This window comes from Lepisosteus platostomus, chromosome 15, assembly GCF_059453375.1.
Source record: "Lepisosteus platostomus isolate fLepPlt1 chromosome 15, fLepPlt1.hap1, whole genome shotgun sequence".
NCBI classification, from domain to species: Eukaryota; Metazoa; Chordata; class Actinopteri; order Semionotiformes; family Lepisosteidae; genus Lepisosteus; species Lepisosteus platostomus.
In genome coordinates, this window is record NC_142625.1 from 26,878,862 (window position 1) to 26,899,179 (window position 20,318).

General features: G+C 44.6%; 1 protein-coding gene across 13 annotated transcripts in view; it reads left to right on the forward strand.

The window, feature by feature from the left end:
- The window catches only part of ptprt (protein tyrosine phosphatase receptor type T), a 190,992-nt gene that overhangs the window by 153,634 nt on the left and 17,040 nt on the right, over window positions 1-20,318 (forward strand). For 5 of the 13 annotated variants that reach the window (XM_088607904.1, XM_088607905.1, XM_088607908.1 and 2 more), the window contains 5 exons: window positions 2,734-2,885; window positions 6,263-6,340; window positions 6,582-6,677; window positions 12,166-12,362; window positions 17,851-17,938. In XM_088607904.1, the coding sequence (XP_088464030.1) occupies window positions 2,734-2,885; window positions 6,263-6,340; window positions 6,582-6,677; window positions 12,166-12,362; window positions 17,851-17,938 (611 nt within the window). The remainder of the gene's footprint in view (window positions 1-2,733; window positions 2,886-6,262; window positions 6,341-6,581; window positions 6,678-12,165; window positions 12,363-17,850; window positions 17,939-20,318) is intronic. The other 8 variants (XM_088607906.1, XM_088607917.1, XM_088607910.1 and 5 more) reach the window with 7 other exon arrangements.

The window sequence follows — 20,318 nt, forward strand, 5'->3', positions numbered from 1 at the left end:
AGCTCCGAATATGTTGGGGATTCACTGATTCCCAGCCCTTATGTTCCACTATGGCTGTTTTATTATGAGCTTTTGGAGGCGTGAGCCGTTTGCTCAGTCAGAGACTGGGCACAGGCAGCAGGCTTCGCCAGGGCTATCAGCTCCTCAAATGGTAGAGCTGCAGTTCATCCAGGTGTGCCTCAAATGCAACCTGTGCCAGCATACCCCTGCCAAAAATAATATTGAAATGTTTGGCGTCATCTCCAGAGGAATATAGGAAATATGGTATCTGGTAGCTAAATATCCAAGTATTTCATCCAGCCATTTCTTAATAGTAGCCAAGGTATTGGCTTCAACAACATGAATGGGTTGCTTGTTCCAAAGTCCCACGGCCCCTTCAGTAATGCAGTAAGTCAAAGGCAAATTCCTGTCATGTCCCTCTTTAAAACTCCCTGTTGAATTGCATGTTATTGGCTGGAATCTTGTTTGCATGTTAGTGTGGCAGTAGTCCTGTTTAAGTACACCCCTCACACATCCACCTCTACACTGGCTGCTATATTGTGAATCCAGGACCACATGGGCAGGACTAAAGTGGTGAATCCTGAGCATCAGTTGGATCCGAGCTGCTACTGTAGCACACCCGCATTTTGTCCTTCTGCTCAGCCCTCCTTCATCATCATCATCTTACTCCCTGCCAGTGTGCTTTAATAGCAAGCTGCCCCTGGCATGTCACTGGCTCACATGTTTCAAACAAGCCTTCAAGAATTAGTTAATAGCGTTAGCTTAGTACAGAATAGAGAGTTTCAAGGTCCAGTAGTGTGGAATCAGGTTTAAGAATTCTTGAACAGAATATCACCCTGCAACTCACAACTGGCAACCCACTGAAGCTCAGCAGGTGTGAGCCTGGTCAGTACCTGGATGGGAGACCTCCTGGGAAAAACTAAGGCTGCTGCTGGAAGAGGTGTTAGTGGGGCCAGCAGGGGGCGCTCACCCTGTGGCCTATGTGGGTCCTAATGTCCCCAGTATGGTGATGGGGACACTGTACTGTAAAAATGTACCGTCCTTCAGATTAAATTAAAAACTGAGGTCCTGACTCTCTGTGGTCATTAAAAATCCCAGGGTGTTTCTCGAAAAGAGTAGGGGTGTAACCCCGGCACCCTGGCCAAATTTCCCATTGGCCCTTACCAATCATGGCCTCCTAATAATCCCCATCTATTCATTGGCTTAATTACTCTGCTCTCCTCCCCACTAATAGCTGATGTATGGTGAGCGTTCTGGCGCACTATGACTGCCGTCGCATCATCCAGGTTGGGCTGCACACTGATGGTGGTGGAGGGGAGACCCCATTACCTGTAAAGCACTTTGAGTGGAGTGTCCAGAAAAGCACTATACAGTATAAGTGTTAGCAATTATAGTTATTTCTTTATTACATTAAAGAATGTAATTAATACATTAATGTGTGATTTATCTCCATCCATGAAATAAATAAATCTAGTGCAAAATCCTCGATAAATCTCGATTTTGTATGCAGTTTCTCTTTTGAAAACATGGGACCCCTTAAAATTCTGCCCTGTATGTTCAGCTTGTCTATCTGGTAATTGAATGTGTAGTTGTATCCTACTCATATCAGCCCCACGGCAGCTGTGGGTGAGGGGACATTACACATGCAATCTGAGCATGCCTAATGACTTTGCTTTCTTGTACAGCAGTGCACTCTGGGTATGATGTGCCTGAATCGCTTTGTTCCACATGGCAAGCATTTGTAATCCTAATGGTGTGAAAGACCACACAATGCTGAAAACTGCAGATAAGTGTGATGCGAGAAATGGAACAAACGTTTTATGTTGTAACACTGAGTAATACAATTCTCCTTGAAGCTGCCAGCAAAGTATTTTTCTCCCAACCGTAAAAGGCAAATGGAGAAGTTATTGCGCAATTACCCGGCCGTCCCGGGCGGTGCTGACCGTGGTCTCGGCTTGATGGACGTTTGTCACAGAATACCCGGCGGCAGAGATTAGGACGTTTACACAGCCAGATGGAAACGGTTCAACGGAATCAGCAGGATCCAGATTTAGAGCGATGACGACTTTCTCATGCCCTGGGGCTGAGATAGTCACTGCAGAAGAGTATGAACTTTGTAAATGCTGCCTACATCCAAATGCACCAAATTATTGATGCTCTGTTTAGAGCTAGATAAGAGCAGTGAAGAATACAGAGGGAATTATCTGTTTTACAGCAGGAATGATGTCTGAGACCGCTGTGTGCCTGTCATTTCCCTGCTAATTATAAACAACATATGGAGAGAGCTGCAGTTCTGTCTGTCCATTACTAGAGAGCTGCGGTTCTGTCTGTCTGTCCATTACTAATTTCAGTTTTCTGGTAAAGTGGTTTATGTGTTGTTGTTGTTGTTTTAAAATTCCTGCAGTTTTTTTCTCTGCAGGCGTAAATTGCTGTGACTTGAAAGACAACACAGTCGAGTCAGGTGTCAGATAAAATAGATGTTTCAGAATATGTGGATTATTATTCTTATTTTACTGTTACATATCAAATACATTTGATGGCCCAGGGACCTAGAGTAGACTGCATTCTTACTTCCTGAGCGGTCCTGGGCCTTTCAGTTCCAGGTCACAGATAGACTCTGCTCAGTGTGTTGTGTGCGATTAGTGCTCTTTGATTCTTCTGTTCCTCTCCTGGAATTCGGAGCTCTGTCCACGTGTGAATGAAACTGTCTCGCTTGTTTTGAAAAACCTCAAGGAAACTTGCCAAAAAGCAAAAGGAGACACAGAGCAGCAGCACGCAGCGGGAGATGGGGCCAGTGGGCACTGTGGACAAGAGCACTGCCAAGGTCAGCACCCTCCACAAGGACGACCCCTTCTCCGCCAGCACCCAGGACATCAACGGCTTCTGTGAGTGTGTCTCCCATTCCTCCTCTCTCCCTTCTCCCCGGACCCCGCTCTGCTCCCCCCACTTCGCTGCTCTCCTCTCTCCCTCTCTCCTCTCTTACCCACATTGCAAGGCGACACGCTGTTACTCTCCACACTCGCGCTGGAACTGAAATGGCAGAGTGGGCAAAAAGTGGGTGTATGAGCTTGATTGCAAGATGTGACCTGGTGGATTTATCGATGGATTGGCTGATTCATTCAGTCACGGCTTATTAAGGTGTGATTTTCGCTGCTCCCTTAACAGAGTTTCTCTAAATGACATCCATGAACAATGAACGCACACTAGTATTCTTATCTTTATGGTAACATCCCCACTGGATTGTTTGTCCAGAGTTAATTTGCAGAGACATTTTCTCAGATTGATGCCCACGTTGAAAGTAACATATAAACGTGCATGGAGGGCTTTAAACATTGTCAGAACAGCTGAACTGTAGTCTCCTGTCTAAGGGTCTGTGCATAGTACCCCTTTGAGGGAACAGAAGCATTCGCCATACAGAGACTAACCAAGGGCACATGGAACCTGTCCACCTGTACCAAGTCAAACCTGCAGAGCCAACTCCATGTTCTTAATAGTCCTATGGGAAAACTAGCTGCAAACTGCACAAGATACCTTACATTAAAACCTGTCGTGTCTCTGCTGTCTGTTTGCGTGTTTTAGTGCCTATTTGTTTTCCATTTCTGAAGCTGAGGTTATTTTCTGATTGCAAACCAGAGAGAGGAGATTGCATATCTTGTAATTGTTCTGCATTGTAGCAGCTGTAAAATTAGCACGAGGCTGTGTGCTTTGAGTTCAGGCACAGTGCTTTGACAATACAGTCCCTCCACATGATTGCAGCTCTTAAAACACAGACTGTTAATAACAGACTGTGTGCAGGTTAGTTCGGTGCCACTGATTCTCATACAACATCATGCTGCCATATCAGGCTGTGGCTTTGAAGTCCCACAAGCTGTAATAGGGCATAAAACACTTGAGCTGTACTGATAGAATTTGAAGATCAAAGTGTAATCTGGTCTCTTATTATGAACAGAGTATCATTTAAACTGACCCAAAGTTATCAAGGCACATCTTTTCAAAGAAGAACAAGAAAGAAAAAATAAAGGTTTACGTTTTAAACTTCGGTGTGTCTTCCTGCGTTGTGGCAATAATTAGATTCTGTTCTGTTCCTTATTAGCAAAATGTCACAGTGGCCTTTCTGGGTTTAATAATTCTGTAGCACAAGGCAACCTTCACTCTTGTCTCTGCTGAAATATTGGATATCCTTTCCTGTGCAAAATGGCCTGCAAACCACCTACGTTAAAGTTCACATCACATCTTAAATGAAAATCTTTCTGCCTATCTTTGTTCTGTGTGTAACTATGGTTCAGAAAGTAAACAATGCCAAAATGCATTTTGCGTTATTTTTTATTTTGATTATTTTTGTGTTAAGTGACCTATTGTATTAAATTGCTTTCTCACTGCACATACTTGTTGGTAAATGTGCAGTATGTATGTAACGGTTTTGAAGTACAGCTCTTGATAGCACTGAAAGTGTTGATGTAATGCATGCCAGCATATCTGCAAGCTGATTCCTGATGAACACCCCCGCATCCTGCCTCCAGAACACTCCCTTTCTTGACACTTGAAACACCTGAGGCCTCGTGGGCTGCTTCGCCGACGAACCGGCTACGGTCCTCGGTTCGAGATGAAAGCCCACTCTCTCCTTCCAGTGGCCCTCAGTTCCACAGACAAAACACAAATGCTCAAGCCGACAGAGACGTGTTGCTGCAGGAAACGTGGAATGAAGCTGATTTATTTTGAGAAGTCCTCCTTGTCAAAAAAGCTTGCATATGTAGATCATTAATTCCAAGCCCCTTCACACCGTCCCAGAATAATATTTCATTCAGAATTGTCAGCATCTCATTCTTGAAGTGCTACATCAGTGACGCAGCAGACTCGTTGCTCCGTTAAAGGGGTCTAATTGACGTCTGGTACAGTAGGTGTGTGTACTGCAGGAAACTCCAGTGTCCTGACAGACGTCAGGAGTGGCTCTGGGCATCAGGGCTTTGCAAATATGCATTCCTGATGAAAACAAAAAGCTTGAACTTTCAAATAAGGATAAATTGGGGATTTGGCCAGTGCCAGGTTAGATGTGATGATGCAGCTTCATTCCAAATCCAAGTACACTAATTCCACCTTCATCACCTGATTTGCTGAAAGCAGATTTTTCTGTTGGATGATGAAAACATTCCAGTGGTGTTGTTTAGCAGAATCTGATTGCTCTGTATCCATAGATAATGCTTTCTTTATGGATATTATTTTTGTTTTGTTTTTAAAAATTACACATATTAGAAGCACCCAGGACAAGCTCTGTTAGAAGTGGATTATGGCTAATGAGGCAGAAACAATTTTTTCTGCAAACAGAATAGATTTAATATTAGCTTTTAATAATTACATGGATGGTGTAGCAAGTAGCACTTGTGATATTTAATGTACAAAACGTTTGCTTTCAAATGTAAAGCTATTATTGTGCTGCTGTTGAAGTACTTTCCCTTGGTAGTGAAAAAAATTGTCTAAAATGTTATTTTTTTGTGCTTTGTAACTGGGTATGTAGAACTATGTAGTTTGAACGTTAGAGATCAATTCAAACCTGAATAAATAAACAGAACACTGAAAATGTCTTCTATTATTATTACATGGAGTAGTAGTAATCCAGAGTAGAGGAACATTTCACACTCGGTAATAAGACCATGTAATGTGTCTGTGAGTGACTGCTTATGCACTGCTCTCTAATTGAAAGCAAATGAGTCTTCCTCCTCCTCAGTGCTGCTGTCTTCCTCTTGGGGTTTCACAGCTTCCCTATTTCAGAATTCTCTCTTTTCTCTGGGGCTCTGTGTGAGGGAGTCCTGGGGGAGGGGAAGGAGACTTAATTGACCATTAGGTTAAATTTCTGAATGCTGAGAACTTAATTGTTGAGTTGCAGTATTTGTCTCTTTAAAGCCGCGCAGGGTAAGTCGCGGTGCGGCAGAGCTGAACTCTCCCCAGTGTGAAGGTCAGAGTCCAGCTGACATGGGCAGTCGAGGTGCGTGGTCACAAGCGCTGACAGCATGCAGACGTAGTGTGAGGTGCAGCCCAGTTGGGGTGTGCCAGTTATTTTGGGGTTCATGCTTGTACTTTGGGGGTTCATGCCTGACCCCTGGGGGGACGTGTCTGATCTCTGGGGGGGGGTGTCTGACCTCTCGCTGCTCTCTGTGGTTGTATCACTGAGACACGTCACGGCTTCTGTGTGTCTGTCCCGGCGTTGTTTTTGGTGCCTGCCATTCTGTGTTGATTCCTAAACGCTCCTTGTATCTCTTCTCCCCAGCCACCCCCCCTTCCCGCTCCTTTTCTATGCAGAGCAAAACTCTCCAAAGCAAAAGCCTCTTGAATTCCTACTACTCAGGTACAGCATGCCTGCTTTGAGTAACCTTATAACCTTAGAGATGTCTTGGTTTACAGTAGGAGAACAGAGCTGGATTTAGCCACTGCTGAAGGCTGACTACAGACATCCTTCTTCATAAAAAGTATTTATTTCTTATTTAAAGAGACTGGTAGCGTGAAGTTAGTCATTTCACGAAAAACCGAACAGATGGTTATTTTGGTTTTGTCTGAAAACTGTGTTCATCTCCTGTCTGTGGTTATAGACAGTCCGGTCAAGCAGCAAACACTAACTTCTGTCTTCCTGCCTGTGGCTGCCCCTCCAGTGACCTCGGACCCTGTTCCCCCAGTGTCATCTTTAGGTGAGCCTGACTGCCTTCTTTCATTTACACACATTCTGGAGAGTGGCTTTAACATCATGATAATTAAAAAATCAATTATGCTTCACTGTTCTTTAAGGAGTAAATTAATTTATCTTACAGTAGCAAGAAATAAAAAAAATAGGCAAATATAGTAAAGTTATTGCGATGATACAAATGTTTCACTGTTTGTAACAACACAATGGAAGTCACTCCCAAAATGAAACACACTCAGCAGTTTAGGGATATGTAAATTCTTTGTTAATAATAGCATCTTAATTTGCTTTCAGCATTCTACTCCTGCTGTATTATCTGTGTTCCAGGAAATTGAAAAGTGCCATTAGCACTGTAGTACGTAAAAAACGCATCCATAATCTTAATGAACTCTAATTGCATGTAAGAGATGTGATTAGAATTGAGATCTTGAAAGCGAGGGTGACATTTTAACAGTTTTGATTTTAATGCAGAAATATTAACGTCTTCTGTTTGATGGAACAAGGCCTTGAGGTGTATGTGTGTGTGATCTCTTAAATGACTTTGCGTTCAGCTTCATTAAAATGCCAGGAACACCATGTGGTGCTAATCGTGGAGACAGACAGTCTTCCTCCTCCTCCCCCAGGCAGTGTCACGGTGCTCTACAGCCCTGGACTGTAAGGTTATTGTGCTGCCTCTGCAGCTTCACCCCTAGTGGCTTTTCAGTTAAACTCTGGTTGTTGTCCTACACGACGGCTTTGATGTCTTTAGGTGACCAGAAATAATCTCCCTGAAGGGACGGTGCTGATTCCTGCAGCCGGCATGTGAGAGGGCCTTCTCAGCATGGGCACGTGATGCCGCTGACAGAAAGGATTGCTTTTAATGCCCTGCTGACACACCAGTTTAGCCACATGGGGAATAGCTTTGTGTTTTGCAAACAGACCTGAATTGTGTAAGGCACTGTCAAACAACACAGCATATCGCTCACTCTTGTTTGAAACGTTTATTGATTCTTGTAGTACATTTGTACTGTAAGACCTGCGTAAATTGCCTGTACTACATGCCATAATCATCTTGTTTCTCAGTCAATAATTTGCTCTACTCATTCATTCTGACTCCACACTGCTCCTGCAGTGCTGAGTAAAAATATATACACTGAGTCTAAAACTTTCCTTTCCCGGTCCTTCCCTTTTACCACTGGGTGTTCTTTATAAAAGCAGGGTTCCTTTACAATACCATTTTCACCGCCAGCTTTAAATTAGCTTCTGTTGTTGTTCTAAGGTCAGTTTTTCTACAGTGCAAAAAGGCACATTTTTGTGAAAGAGGGGAGTAAAGCGGTCCTTTGACACCTGTGCCCTGTGCACATGGCACTTGATAAATGACGGCAGGATATTGTCAGTTATTGAGTGCTATCTGACAGCAGTGACCGCACAAGTGATCACAATGAGTCTTCCTACAATGAGATCTCCAGTACCTGACATTATTGAGTATAATAGCTGAGCAGAGTATATTATTAAATTACAGTAATTTATTCCTTATCATTATGTGGTTGTTACCCTTGATCTGTTCGGAAACTCTCAGTACCAGCCCTTAAAGTAAAGAATGGGTGCTTTTATTTTACAAGTTCCTTAAGATCCCCTTTCAGTTGCATGTGCTGCCATTTCCTCCCGATGGAAAACAGCCCTGCTGATGAATTCCACTCACTTAATGCACAAGTGCATCTTTACTCAAACCTAATTCTGTTCTTTACTCTCGTAACTTTGATCTGAGCTGCAATCAGCACCAGAGCTCTCTGAGAGACGTCTCGAGAGAGAGAGCTGCAGGCACACTGAACTGGAGCGAGAGAGAGGCAGGTATGGACAGAGACAGAAAGAAGCTGAGAGAGAGAAACTGACCAAGAGGGCCAGAGCAAATACACAAAGAGCTAGAGAAACAGTTAGAGAGAGAGGCATTTCTATTAAAGCTGCTGAGGACTGGACACAGCTCCTTTGTGACCGAAGGAATGAGGTCACTGTCCTCCTGTGATTAGATCGGAAGTCTGTAGTGAGGCCCGGGGTCTTACTAGCTCCTAAGAAGTTAACTTTTTTACCTGGGGCAAGAATAACGGGAGTTGAAGACCTGGACTGGCCAGATTCCACTCTTACAAACCTGCATGTTTCTGTCTCTTATAAGCAAGGCTTATGCCCACCTGGGTAGGAATTTTGTTTCGACCAGCCGACTAAATGATCAGTTGGCATGAGGAACAACAATCCAGGCGAACACTGACTGGTCTCCATGTTCTGGGTAACATTCCCAACATTTCTCAGAGCTCAAGAACAGAACTACACGTCAGCTTTTATGACTTTTATGAAATGAGGCTTGATATTTGATTAAGGATATTTTAATTTCCCATCTCCCACCTGTTAGAGACCAAATGTGGCACCTTCTTTTAAAAAAAAAAAGCAGTCATGATTAATCCAGGGATATGAACTTAAAAGGAGCAATATATTGTTCTCGCACATACTGTAGGAAAATACAACCCATTATAAAGGAAGCCTTTTAATCATATGCTTATTGTATGTAATGGAGGCACATTTTAACGTAATTTAAAATGTTATTACCTTCTTCCATACAAAGAGCTGTCAAATGTATTTCAGCATGGAGACTAATTGTTGTTAATGGTAGGGAGCTACGTTGTTTAGCGATAATGCAGCAGCACTGATAATTGAGCTTAATGCAATTCCAGTGCTAAATATGTCTCTCAGCCTTACACAATAGCTGGTAGAGAGCATTGCTTTAATAAGGAGGTTATTATAAATAAGTGCTGTATTCAGCTAGTAAATTATATTTGCATGCTTTGGCCTCCATTCCATTAGCCATGTGAGCAACACCTTTGAAATGCAAACATATGCGATCCCTGTGGGATCGTCTCAGTAAGCTGTCGTGAGGAGCTGTCTTTGCTCAGTTTGAGTGAATGCCCTTGTGCTCCACACTGCCATTAGCACCCTGGTCTTCACTGAGGGTTGCAAACACAGATAAACTCACCCTGGTCCAGCCATGGCAGGCCTCATAGGACCGTGGGTAGAAAGGAATGAAAACTACGGCTCGCATGAGTGTCGTTTGTGCACTTCACACTGTCGCCGTCACATGATTGTAGTTTCTCGAACTTATCGAAGAGCTGTGATCTTTTTCACAGTGAGAGTGCTTGTTATTGGTAAGTCTAATCTCTGTCTGAGTATAGCCCAAAAAGCATCGGCTAGAACCCCTGTCTCTTTGCGTCTTTGAAAGTGACTGAGGCGCAGTCCCTGCAGGGACTGCATCCTGTAATCCGCCACGTACTCACACCTTGCACTGTTGGCAGAGCAGACGGCTCTATCCTCTGTTACACAGAGGGAAAAGTGGAGCTCGGGTTGAAGCTGTCACTTCCAGCGTTTCACATTTCAGCTGCTAGTGCATGCTCTGGCCTGGTACCGTTGACAGCTCACTGTTTGACTGACAGCTGCGTGGACTCTGTTCTTTGTTGTTCTCTTCTCCACTGATAAGATGATTTATTACCCTGTCACCTGCTGTGTATACTCTAGAATGTATAAATAAAATAGCCATTTTAAAGATTGATACAAAGGACAACAAATCACATTAATATTGTGTAATCTATGTTTTTATCTGCACTGCTTTTTGAAACAGGGCTATATATACATACACAGGATGGTCTGTGGTGCTCTGTGGTTAAACACGTCTCTGACCTTCGTCCTTGCCCTGAAGCATTATAGCCTAATATTTCAACGGCTAATGCTTGGCCTGTTCTTGGTAATATTTACAACCTAATATACCCCTTGGGTTGCCACTCTGAAAGTTTCTCTGGCAACAAAAGAGAAAAACAACTGAATAATGAATGAGCACAGAGCTGATCTTCGGGTCGGGTGATGGGGTCTCGACAGCAGTAGATGGAGAAAGCTGAGCAGCCCCAGGGCCGCTGGTGAGACCTGATCTCTCAGGTCAATAGTCTGCACTCAGGCCTCGGTCTGGGCCAGTGAAACTCGCTCGGGGTACAGGGCGGGTGTCCTCTGGCTTTCCTTCTGCCTAGACTTTTTAATAGTTAGCCAACTGCATCTGTTACTGACTTCATTGACCTAAATGACTGTTTCCAGTTCTGGGACCATACAGGATTTTTTTCCTGTCAGACCTGCAGGGCTTTGCCTGTTCCCAACCAGAAGCGAATATTATTGATTGAGACAATAAAGCCTCCGACTACATACTGTACAACCAACAGCTTATTGGAGCATTGGGCATTTCAAAAATGAAAGTGGTACATTTTAATAACACTATATTCTCCAATATGTGATGGGGATGTTCAGGTAATTGCAGTCTTTGGGTAAGGTTATTAATATAGTAGGTATATGGTTTTATACGTACTTAACTGTGTGGTTGATACAGTGTGGAAGATGTTGTTTCTTACATCTATTGCCCATAAAGCCCTGATTTCCTGAATATCCCAGACTGTGGGAGAGTACAGTAAGTAAACATATTCAGTGTTGGTGTAGGTGGTGCAGTTTGATTAACCTGTACTGCTACATTTATGTGTGAAGTGTCACAGACAAACGGGAGAAGCCGTGGTCGTCTTTTCCTTTCCTTTCTGATGGTGTCGTTATTGGCCTGCGCTCTCTGTGCAGGGAGCCTCAGATGGCTTTGTGTGGAAAACAGAAGCAAAATCGCTGTTTCTTGTGCAATAAATTGACTCCGCCGGCATTCTCCCCAGTCTGAGAGCCTCCCCCCCCGCTTGAATCTGATAGCAGCCTGAACACACCATGGCAAATTACTCATATTTCATTAGAGTTGTTGTGGCAGGAAGTATTTGGAGTGGATTAGACTTTCGCATAGAATCACTTGAAGTGTGTAATGAACTTTCAAGGTAATTAAGACACAAATAGCAACGTTAATAAAAAAAACCTTCCACACTTGCACGGTGCTTTATGTGGATAATGTGTGTAATACAGAGAGCTGCTCTGCGGTTTAGCTCAATGTTTCTTACCAGTGCCCAGATTACCCTTCATAAACAGCTTCCTCAGCTCTTGCAATTATAATCTATGTGGAAGTCAATTCCAACAAAGTTTTGCAAAGGGGCATCAATTTGCTGTGTGTTCTTTAAGAACACTGTTTTGGAAGCATGCAGACAGTCCGCAGGTTCCCACCACTGGGTTAAAGATCCGATACCCCAGCTTCCAGTTTATTGCCCAGGAGCTCACTACTGTGAGCATGTTGTTTCCACCCTGTTCCTCTGCACAGTTCACACTGTCAGATTATTTTAGCCATGTATCCTGGAGCTCTGCCTGGGACCCCTGGTGATCTGTCAAGCAGGAGGGGTGCACAGAACAGAACCACTCCTGACAGATCTCAGTTTGGAGGTCACAGCCATCTATGCAGTGACATTTTGAAAATGCATGCCGTTGTATTTAGAAGTGTGTTATGAGCCTATATATTGATGGACCTTTAGCGCGATGCCTCTCTGACGGCCTCCTCTCTCCATGCCCGCCCCCCGCAGACAGCGGCCACGGGGAGATGCCCCAGCCCACGCTGACCATCCAGACCTACCCCTATGGGGGCTGCGAGTCGGTGGAGATGTCCTACCAGGCCGGGCAGTTCCAGCCTGCCATCCGCGTGGCAGACCTGCTCCAGCACATCACGCAGATGAAGTGTGGCCAAGGCTACGGGTTCAAGGAGGAGTATGAGGTAGGAATGGTTAGTACTGCTTTCTCCTCTACTGCCCAGAGCTGGCCTGCTGCAAGCGCATCACATCGAGCTGAGCAAAGTTGCGCTTTGCGGCGGTTCTGGCACGGGGACGTGGGTGGGGCAAGGCGCAGCTGGGAGGCAAGACCATGTTTCCGCATTCCCCTGGAAAACACACTGGCAAGTGGGAATTCCCTGGTTTTTCCTGTTTTCCTGTGCTTAAAATGGTACGAGGTAATGGATTTCATGCACACTTACCAAAATTGCCCCACAACATTCTTTTTTATTTATCGCCTTTCCCGGGATTTCAAGGGGATCATCTGCGAAATAACTGCGCTGGTGTTCCCACGGTCCGTGGCTCAGTGCATTATTGGAAAAGCATGGGTGCGTGGGCATGGAAGTGTCTCCTGGCTACCCGGCTGTGCGGTGCAGGATGACTGATCGCCAGTCCACTGCAGCCGCCTGTCCCACCTGTTTACTCTGAGGAGGGCAAGGGGTCGCTCACTGTGTCGATATCTATCAACTGAGACCGAGCAGCCAGGCTACAGTTGTTCTTGGACACCAGAAGCTCTCATTTATTTTTATTTTTTTTATTTATATGTCTTACCGCAAGAGACGATTGTTTGTCTTGAAACTGTTGCCGTATGTGTGTATCGGCAATCAGAAGAGGAACATTTTAAGTTTGAAACCAATTTTGCACTTGTTATGAATCTAAAATCCACTCATAAATAATAAAACATTTGCAGTTAATACAGTTTCAAGTTCAAGCCCTTTTATTCAAATGTGTGACCTCCATTCCCCAATCATATTCATTTTTCCATTTTTGTGTAGAGATTAAATTTAACCGTTTGCTTTTAGTTTTTCTTTTTCCAGAGACACTATAGAGATTGCAGGCTTATAAAATATTTATAGAATACTTACAAAAAACAACATTAATATTGATAGGTTTTCCATATGAGAATTTGTATTCAAATAAGTCCATCTTGTTCAAGATCCTGCCTTTAAAGAAATAAAGTTCTGATGGGATTTCCTACTTCTGCAGCTACGTTGGTTTGCAGGTTTTTTATTGTCTTCATTATTTTTCAAAGACAAGCTGTAGCTCTGTGCTGCCACAGCGGCACTGATGCTGTTCTTCGGGGACATGATTCAGAGAGGGATGATATTCAAGAGCAGGTTCGTGGGGATGCATCCACCACTTCAAGACAGAAATAAGAGTGTTTTGCAAGCCATTTTGAAGGTTTTGTTGTTTGCTTTTCTATTACATTTGTCGGTAATGCTCATTTCCACTGTGCTTCCTACAGTGTATGAGCAGCCAAGTGAAGTATCCATTGCTGTCCCGGACACATTTTGCTTCCTCTTTTACAATTTGACGATGCATAAAGGCGATCGAACAAGATTCTGTACCTTCAAAGTCACAGACAGGTGGAGACATTCTAAATGACAAAGAATGTTAAACACAAGAACAAAAAAAGAGCCTAGCCTTTTTGTAATGGTCTGCTGCTTCATTATTTTATTCCATAGACAAGCCAGTTTAATGGTTTTTTAATGTTCGTCTCTTTATAAGCATGAATACTAATTCTACAAAAGTGCAGTCTTAAGATGCATTTGCATTGCAGAGGCCATTTATTCAACTAGTAGACAGCTTGCCGAGCAGAGACACCCACAGAGACGAGCGTTAGAGCACCTTGGAGATCAGGAGCAGGGAAACTGGTGGTGGGGGAGGGTCACAGACAGGAAATTACAAGGCTTAATAATGAGCCCTGTCTTCCAGTGCCTGCAAGACAAGAGAGTCAGGAGCTCCTTTGATGAGTCCAGGCTGAAGAAATTGTCTTTTTCCTTCCCAGTGAGAATGTTGTCGGGCCTCTCTTTTATCATAATCCACAGCCAGGTCTAAAAGAGTGGCTGAGCAGAGAGAGTCACGGGGCACACAAGGGAGACGGATCTAGAAACGCAGAGAGTGAGTTCCACACACATAGGAAAACAGTATATTTGTATCTCTCCTCCTCCTACTCCTCCTCTGTAAAGTGCAGTTTTAAACTCCATCTATTAGCAATGCCAGCCCCAGCCCCGGTGCTCAGTGACAGCGCCAGGACTGAGCCTTTCTGCTCACACCTGTTGAGTAGGAGCAGAGAGGCCTGGAGCCCCCACTGCTATCCTGCACATGGGGGCCGCACTGCACCCCATCCAAGCTTGCAGCTGACACGCTATTTGCTTATGGCATGACATGGCATGACATCTGCCAGTACATCTGAAATTTAGATGCTTACACGCTCTGGGGGGTTCAGTAATAGCTGGGGAATGGGTGGAGGCTACCAGTTTGTGGATATGGCTGTGGCAAAACAGTATGTACCACATGCAGATAACTCCCATCCCTCCTGCATCTTGTACTTTGTTGAGACCCTTCCTTTGTCTTTCAGTTGCTGAAGTGCATTACTTTGTGCCAGGTCGGATTTTCACCATGTTCAGGTTTTACTGCTGCTCTGGTCTTGTGTTTATTTTAGTGCGGGAATGAAGTGCACTGATCTCAATCTCCAGACTTTCAGAATCAGTGCATTCTGGATTTCTTTTGCTCGACGTGGAGAAGGGAGAATAGTGCCCTGCTGGGCTTACATGAGCAGCTGGAGTAATTAGCATGGATGTACAGTATGGCTAACTTCTCCAGAAGGCTGTGACGCTCTCTGGTCTTAACGCTGATCCTGCTGTGCTGCGTCAGAGGAGGTGGGCGCAGCTTGCGTGTGCGTGAGCGTGTGCACATACGGTGCGGTTGCCAGGGAGACGAAATGCCATAGCAGGCTCTTCTGTCTGGGTGCTGCCCTCTGTCCCATAGAGGACACCTTCCCACCCGTGCACCTTTAAACGTGCTTAATCAGCGCTGCTCTCCATCAGTCACTCGCGGCAGGTTCGATCCACAGGCCGCGCGTGGTGTGGGAGAGCCTCTGCTGCTCCTCTTCCTCCCAGGGGAGAGCCTCCGCCTGCTTCTTCCTCGCTGGGCCCGGGAGCGGCGCTGGGACTCCGAGTGGGCGGCTTGTTTTCTCCGTTTTCCCACTGATTATTAATTGCTAACAACAAAAAAAACAGCTTTGAGATGAAAGAGATTCTGTTAAGGGCTTTTTGTTTTCCTTTTTGAATTTAAAGCTTTTTCCACTTCAACCTTTCGATTCTGATGACTTGGGAGTTTGAGGAGCCTAATTGCACATGGCGCCTCCGTCTCTTCCTGTCTCGTTCCGCAGTGGAAGCGATAAGTAAACGTTTCTCCTTTCTGTGGGTATCGATAGTGGAAATGTTGACAAGGCCCAAGTTTGATGCCGCTTGCCGAGCGGGCGAATCCCCTGGTGGAGACATAATCAAGGTCGTGTTGAGCAGCACTTTGTCAGCAGCTCCTGCCATTTCCATGTCCAGCCAGTGCCGTGTGCCATGACGAGTAACGAGTAGCCAGGGAATCCTTAAAAGAAGACTAATGGTCAAATAGCAATTATGCAACAAAGCTTGTTCATTTGGGAAGAACATCTAATGTCCTTCAGGCTGCCTTCTGCAGCCACTATTCTGTATTGATGTATTGTACATGCAGACACAGCACTGTGGAAGAAAACAAACATCCGCTGTTCTTCAGCATTACAAAGAGAAAATTCCAAAACACAACACTAACCAGAGGCATTTCATTAGCCAACCAACAGAATAGGCACCACTTTTTGATCTAGGGGGGATACACAATGAGTCATTTGTATTTAAGGTTTCCTCCATCTTCTTCCTTTGATCATTATGTTCTCATGCTTCCTTTCAGCTCACAGCATGCCTGCTGCTATAAGATCTGCTTCCACAAACTCCTTTCCTCATTCTGGCTTTTATTTATCCCTCTTTTCTTTCATGATCGTTTACAGGCTGCCCACACACATGGTGACTGCGTGCTCGGCACCGTGCTAAGCCTGGGCCAGTTAACCTCTTTAATAAATTAAACAGTTAAAAGGAAGAGGATGATATAGGATTGTTTTTTCTTACATTCTTTGACTTTGCAGGGCTTAAACTTCTTTACTCTCCAGCATACCAATTAAAGCCCATACTGTGCCTGCACTCCTCTACTACAGCAGGGTCAGGAGAAAGCAGGAGCCCTTTCTTCAGCTCCAGATTTCTGCACCAGGATGATTGAATATCCTCCTGGGCCTAAGCTCTTAAGAGCTAGAGATTTCACCAGCCTGCTGTACCAGCTGCAAGACTGTCAGCCTTTTCAGAGCTTAGAATAAGCTTTGGTTGGTTGGCCGATTTATCATCTTGGCATCTGTCAGTCCAAGTATCGATCAGCCTATTGTACTGTAGCTCTGCGATTTTTTTTTTTGTCGGCAAATATCGTTCTGTCCATCTGTCTTTCTTCACGAATGCATCTGCCTTTATATATTTATTCATAGAAAAAACTTGCTAAGGATTTAAAATATCTGCAAATGTGGAGAAAATCAGTTTTAAATCAGACTTTTTGCATCAAATCAACCTTATTAATGATCAGAAGTTGAAATCTTCTCTGGGTACAGCTTGAATATCACTTTAGAGATATCTGGTCAGAAGTAGATGCTGTGTAAAAGATCAGAGACCCTCTTGCCGGATTGGGATCTGTGAATGTAGTATTGGCAATGAATCCAGGTTTCTTTAAAGGACAACTAAGATTCAAGTAGACACCGCTGACAGATGTGCCCTGCTTTTTCTTCTTCTGAACTTGTACAATTAGAGTAGCAGGCATACTAAATCAATTCATAAAAGAGTGACACTTCAATAGTGTCGGCTGTCTTAACGTAGTGAATATGGAATGTAGTTCTGCCATTGCAGCAGTCTCCAGCTCCAGTCCTGGGGACGAGCAGCCCGGCTCTCTCTGACTTATAACAGCAGCTCTTTCAGGTGGTCAAGATTAAGCTGATCTGAAGGCACACGTAACTGTTGAAGGACTGGGGTTCCCCAGGACTGGCCTTTAGGGAGTGGGTCTGTTTCCCAGTTCCTCAGTGTTGGGCTGTGTAGTCTTAGAACATGACAGAGCTTGCCTTGTGGCTCTTGGACAGTGTCTCATGTCTACCTTACAGTATGTCTAGGCAGTTCTTCTTTGCATTAAAACTGCACATTGCCGAATGCCTTAGTATTAGTGAGTGCAGGTGTGCTGCTGAAAATAGCTGGAGACGTTAATCATCAGAGGAGAGGCAGTAACCAGTAACCTGAGCTGCAAGGATGTTGACCAGAAAGCCTGTTGGATGTATGAGGAAGGGATGTGGCTCAGCATGTTCTCGGTGGGTGCGCCTGTGATTCTCCTGCACTTAACATTTTGTTGAATTAGTCATTTAGCCTCCCAGTGTGCAGTGTTGACATAACACCTTCTATCATGTGCTGACCTACTGCAAATGGTTTTGTGTTTATGTCTCGTTTAGCACTTAGATTGCAGAAATCACAGTGGTTCTCTTACAGGGGCTGTCCTGCATGTGTCTTCTTCAGCTGAAGGAGCTTCAGACTCTCTGTTTTGGCTCCACAGGGCCTCGCCGAGGGACAGACGGCCCCCTGGGACACAGCAAAGAAAGATGAGAACCACAACAAGAACAGATATGGCAACATCATCGCCTGTGAGCACAGCCGCCTGACGCCTGGCTGGGGGGCGGGGTCAGGGGGCTCGTATGGAAGTTTTATCTTGTTCAAGTTAATTTTAAAGAGAAATTTGGATCGTGTTGTGATAACAATGTTCCTGCCACATGGAGATGGAAGTGTTGACTGTTATCGGAACGAAAAAAAATCACCTAGTGGTGACCAGGCAAATCAGTACCATTGAACAGAGTCCATTCAGAAGCACAGGGGTCAAGGCAGGCCTACACACTGGATAGGGACGCCTGTCCATGGCGTAACACACACAGGGACAACGGAGAGACACACGTTAAGCAGGCAGCAGGTCATTAGAAGGTGGGAGGAAACCAGAGTACCTGGAGAAAAGCCATAAGGACACAGGGATACACAGAAGATACCCCAGAGCTATACTATAAGAGCGCTAACCATCCTGCCCTCTGCTACCTGACTCTTTGATCTGTATTTTTGAAGTTATGAAGGAAGGAAGGGAGATAAAAACAGCTGACGTATTGTGGATTTAAAGACATCTGTCCCATTGCATTCCTGGAGTGTTTTTGCACTCTGTGTAAACAAAACCTCCCATATGGTCATTCATAATTCAGCAGACTCTGCTACCAAAATAAGCAACATTATTGGCCAACACTACCACATCAGAAGAACAGGAATCAGCTGCAGATTCCAGAGCTGCAGGCAGTGCACTGGATGTTTAAACCTCTCCTCTGGATTTATTTATAAGTTATTTCTGTTGTAGCTGTCGTACAAAGCGCCTGTCACTTTAGGTTTTCGTCTTCCTTCTGAAGCACCTGGAAGATCCTAAGAGCCTCCTTATCTCCTTTGAAAGTACATGTGCACAGCAATGTGCAGGGGAATTGTGAGAGCCCTGTAGTGTAGTTAATTTCTTCTGGGCTGTAAAAGGGTCCTCTAGCCAGCATTTACATGAACGTACAGCTGGAAATGTATTTCATACAAGATGGCACTGCAATATCTGTGAGCTGAAGTTCTGACTCCCTGTGAGATAAACAGCAGCCATGCATGGTGACCTCTGTTTGAAACCCAGGCTCAGGACTGGAAAACTTGATTCGGGACAGGCAGCTCCAATCCAAAATGACTTTTTACTGAAGTTAAGTTCAATTAGTTAACTGAAGTGAAGACCCGTGGAATTAAACCGTCAAAGAGCCTGCTGGCCTCCATGACAGAAACTACATCAGGTGGAGAAGCTCTGGAGTTCCTAAATGTTGGATGATCATGGCCAGGTAATCACTAGTTTCCACCAAGAAGAATTCACTTGGGACTTAATTGTGGAGGTTGGCGCAGTCAGCTGTTCTGGTACACCACCTGTCTTAAACAGTTACGGAAATTCAATAGGAGCTAGAAAAGAAGCCAAAACAGTTCAATACAGGAGAAATTACATCTTTGTAAGCCAGGCTTTGACCCAGAGCAGGGCTGCCTGTGCATTCTTACTGCTAAGTGCAGGGGATGGGGTGGAGGACTCTCTGAGCTCCCAGAGCTGGGGCCTCAGCAGCCAGAAAGCATTCCAATGGCCTTGTCAGAAGGGCTGGAGCCAGGTCCAATCGCACCTCACTGTGATGATCGGCCTGGAGCTGCTCTTCGGCGAAGAAAAGAAACATAGTGCTTTTACTTCCCAAAGCAATGCCTGCCCATGCCTGGGGGGCACTGCTCATGAGGGTCAGTGCCTCAATCTCCCAGTCAGAGTTCAGGGCACAGCAGAAAAAGCCCGTTCAAGTTCTCAGCCACATTCCCACACCTGACAAAGGGGCGCGGGGCTCGAGGAGACCGAGGCGAAGAGGCTCGGGCTGATGCAAGAGGCACAGGAAGTTGACAATAGATTAGCTCTGTTTCGAAGTGCAAGCTTCCTCCCCTGACCAGCTCTTCACAATGCCTGGAGCTGCCAAACACTGGCAGAAGTGTCTGGGATCGGGAGTCACGATGGATGGGCGTGAGTGTGTTTGAGTGCCGTAGAACCAGCAGGCTAGGTAACCATTTACGATATATGCTTTCGTTTAGGGGTTCCGAGTGATGTTTTCTGAATGTGTAACAGACAAAAGATATTTACAGTACATTCAAATTTCCATTAATAATGCATTCATGTTTGAGAGCAAAGGGATTTTAATTAACTTGTAACTAACCAGGAGGAGGCACCAATTTCTATCAGATTATTAACAATTTATTAATGATATGATATTAAGTTACAGTTTATGAAGACTTTATATTCTATTTATAGATGGAATTTGCAGCCCCTAATCTAAAGTATTCCCAAATTAATTTCTTTTGGCTTTCATTAACTGCTTTTAACAAAGCTCTGAGGATAGGACAGTGTTGAAAAGCCCTCTGAAGAAAGGGATCCGTTTTAAAGCGTCTTAATGA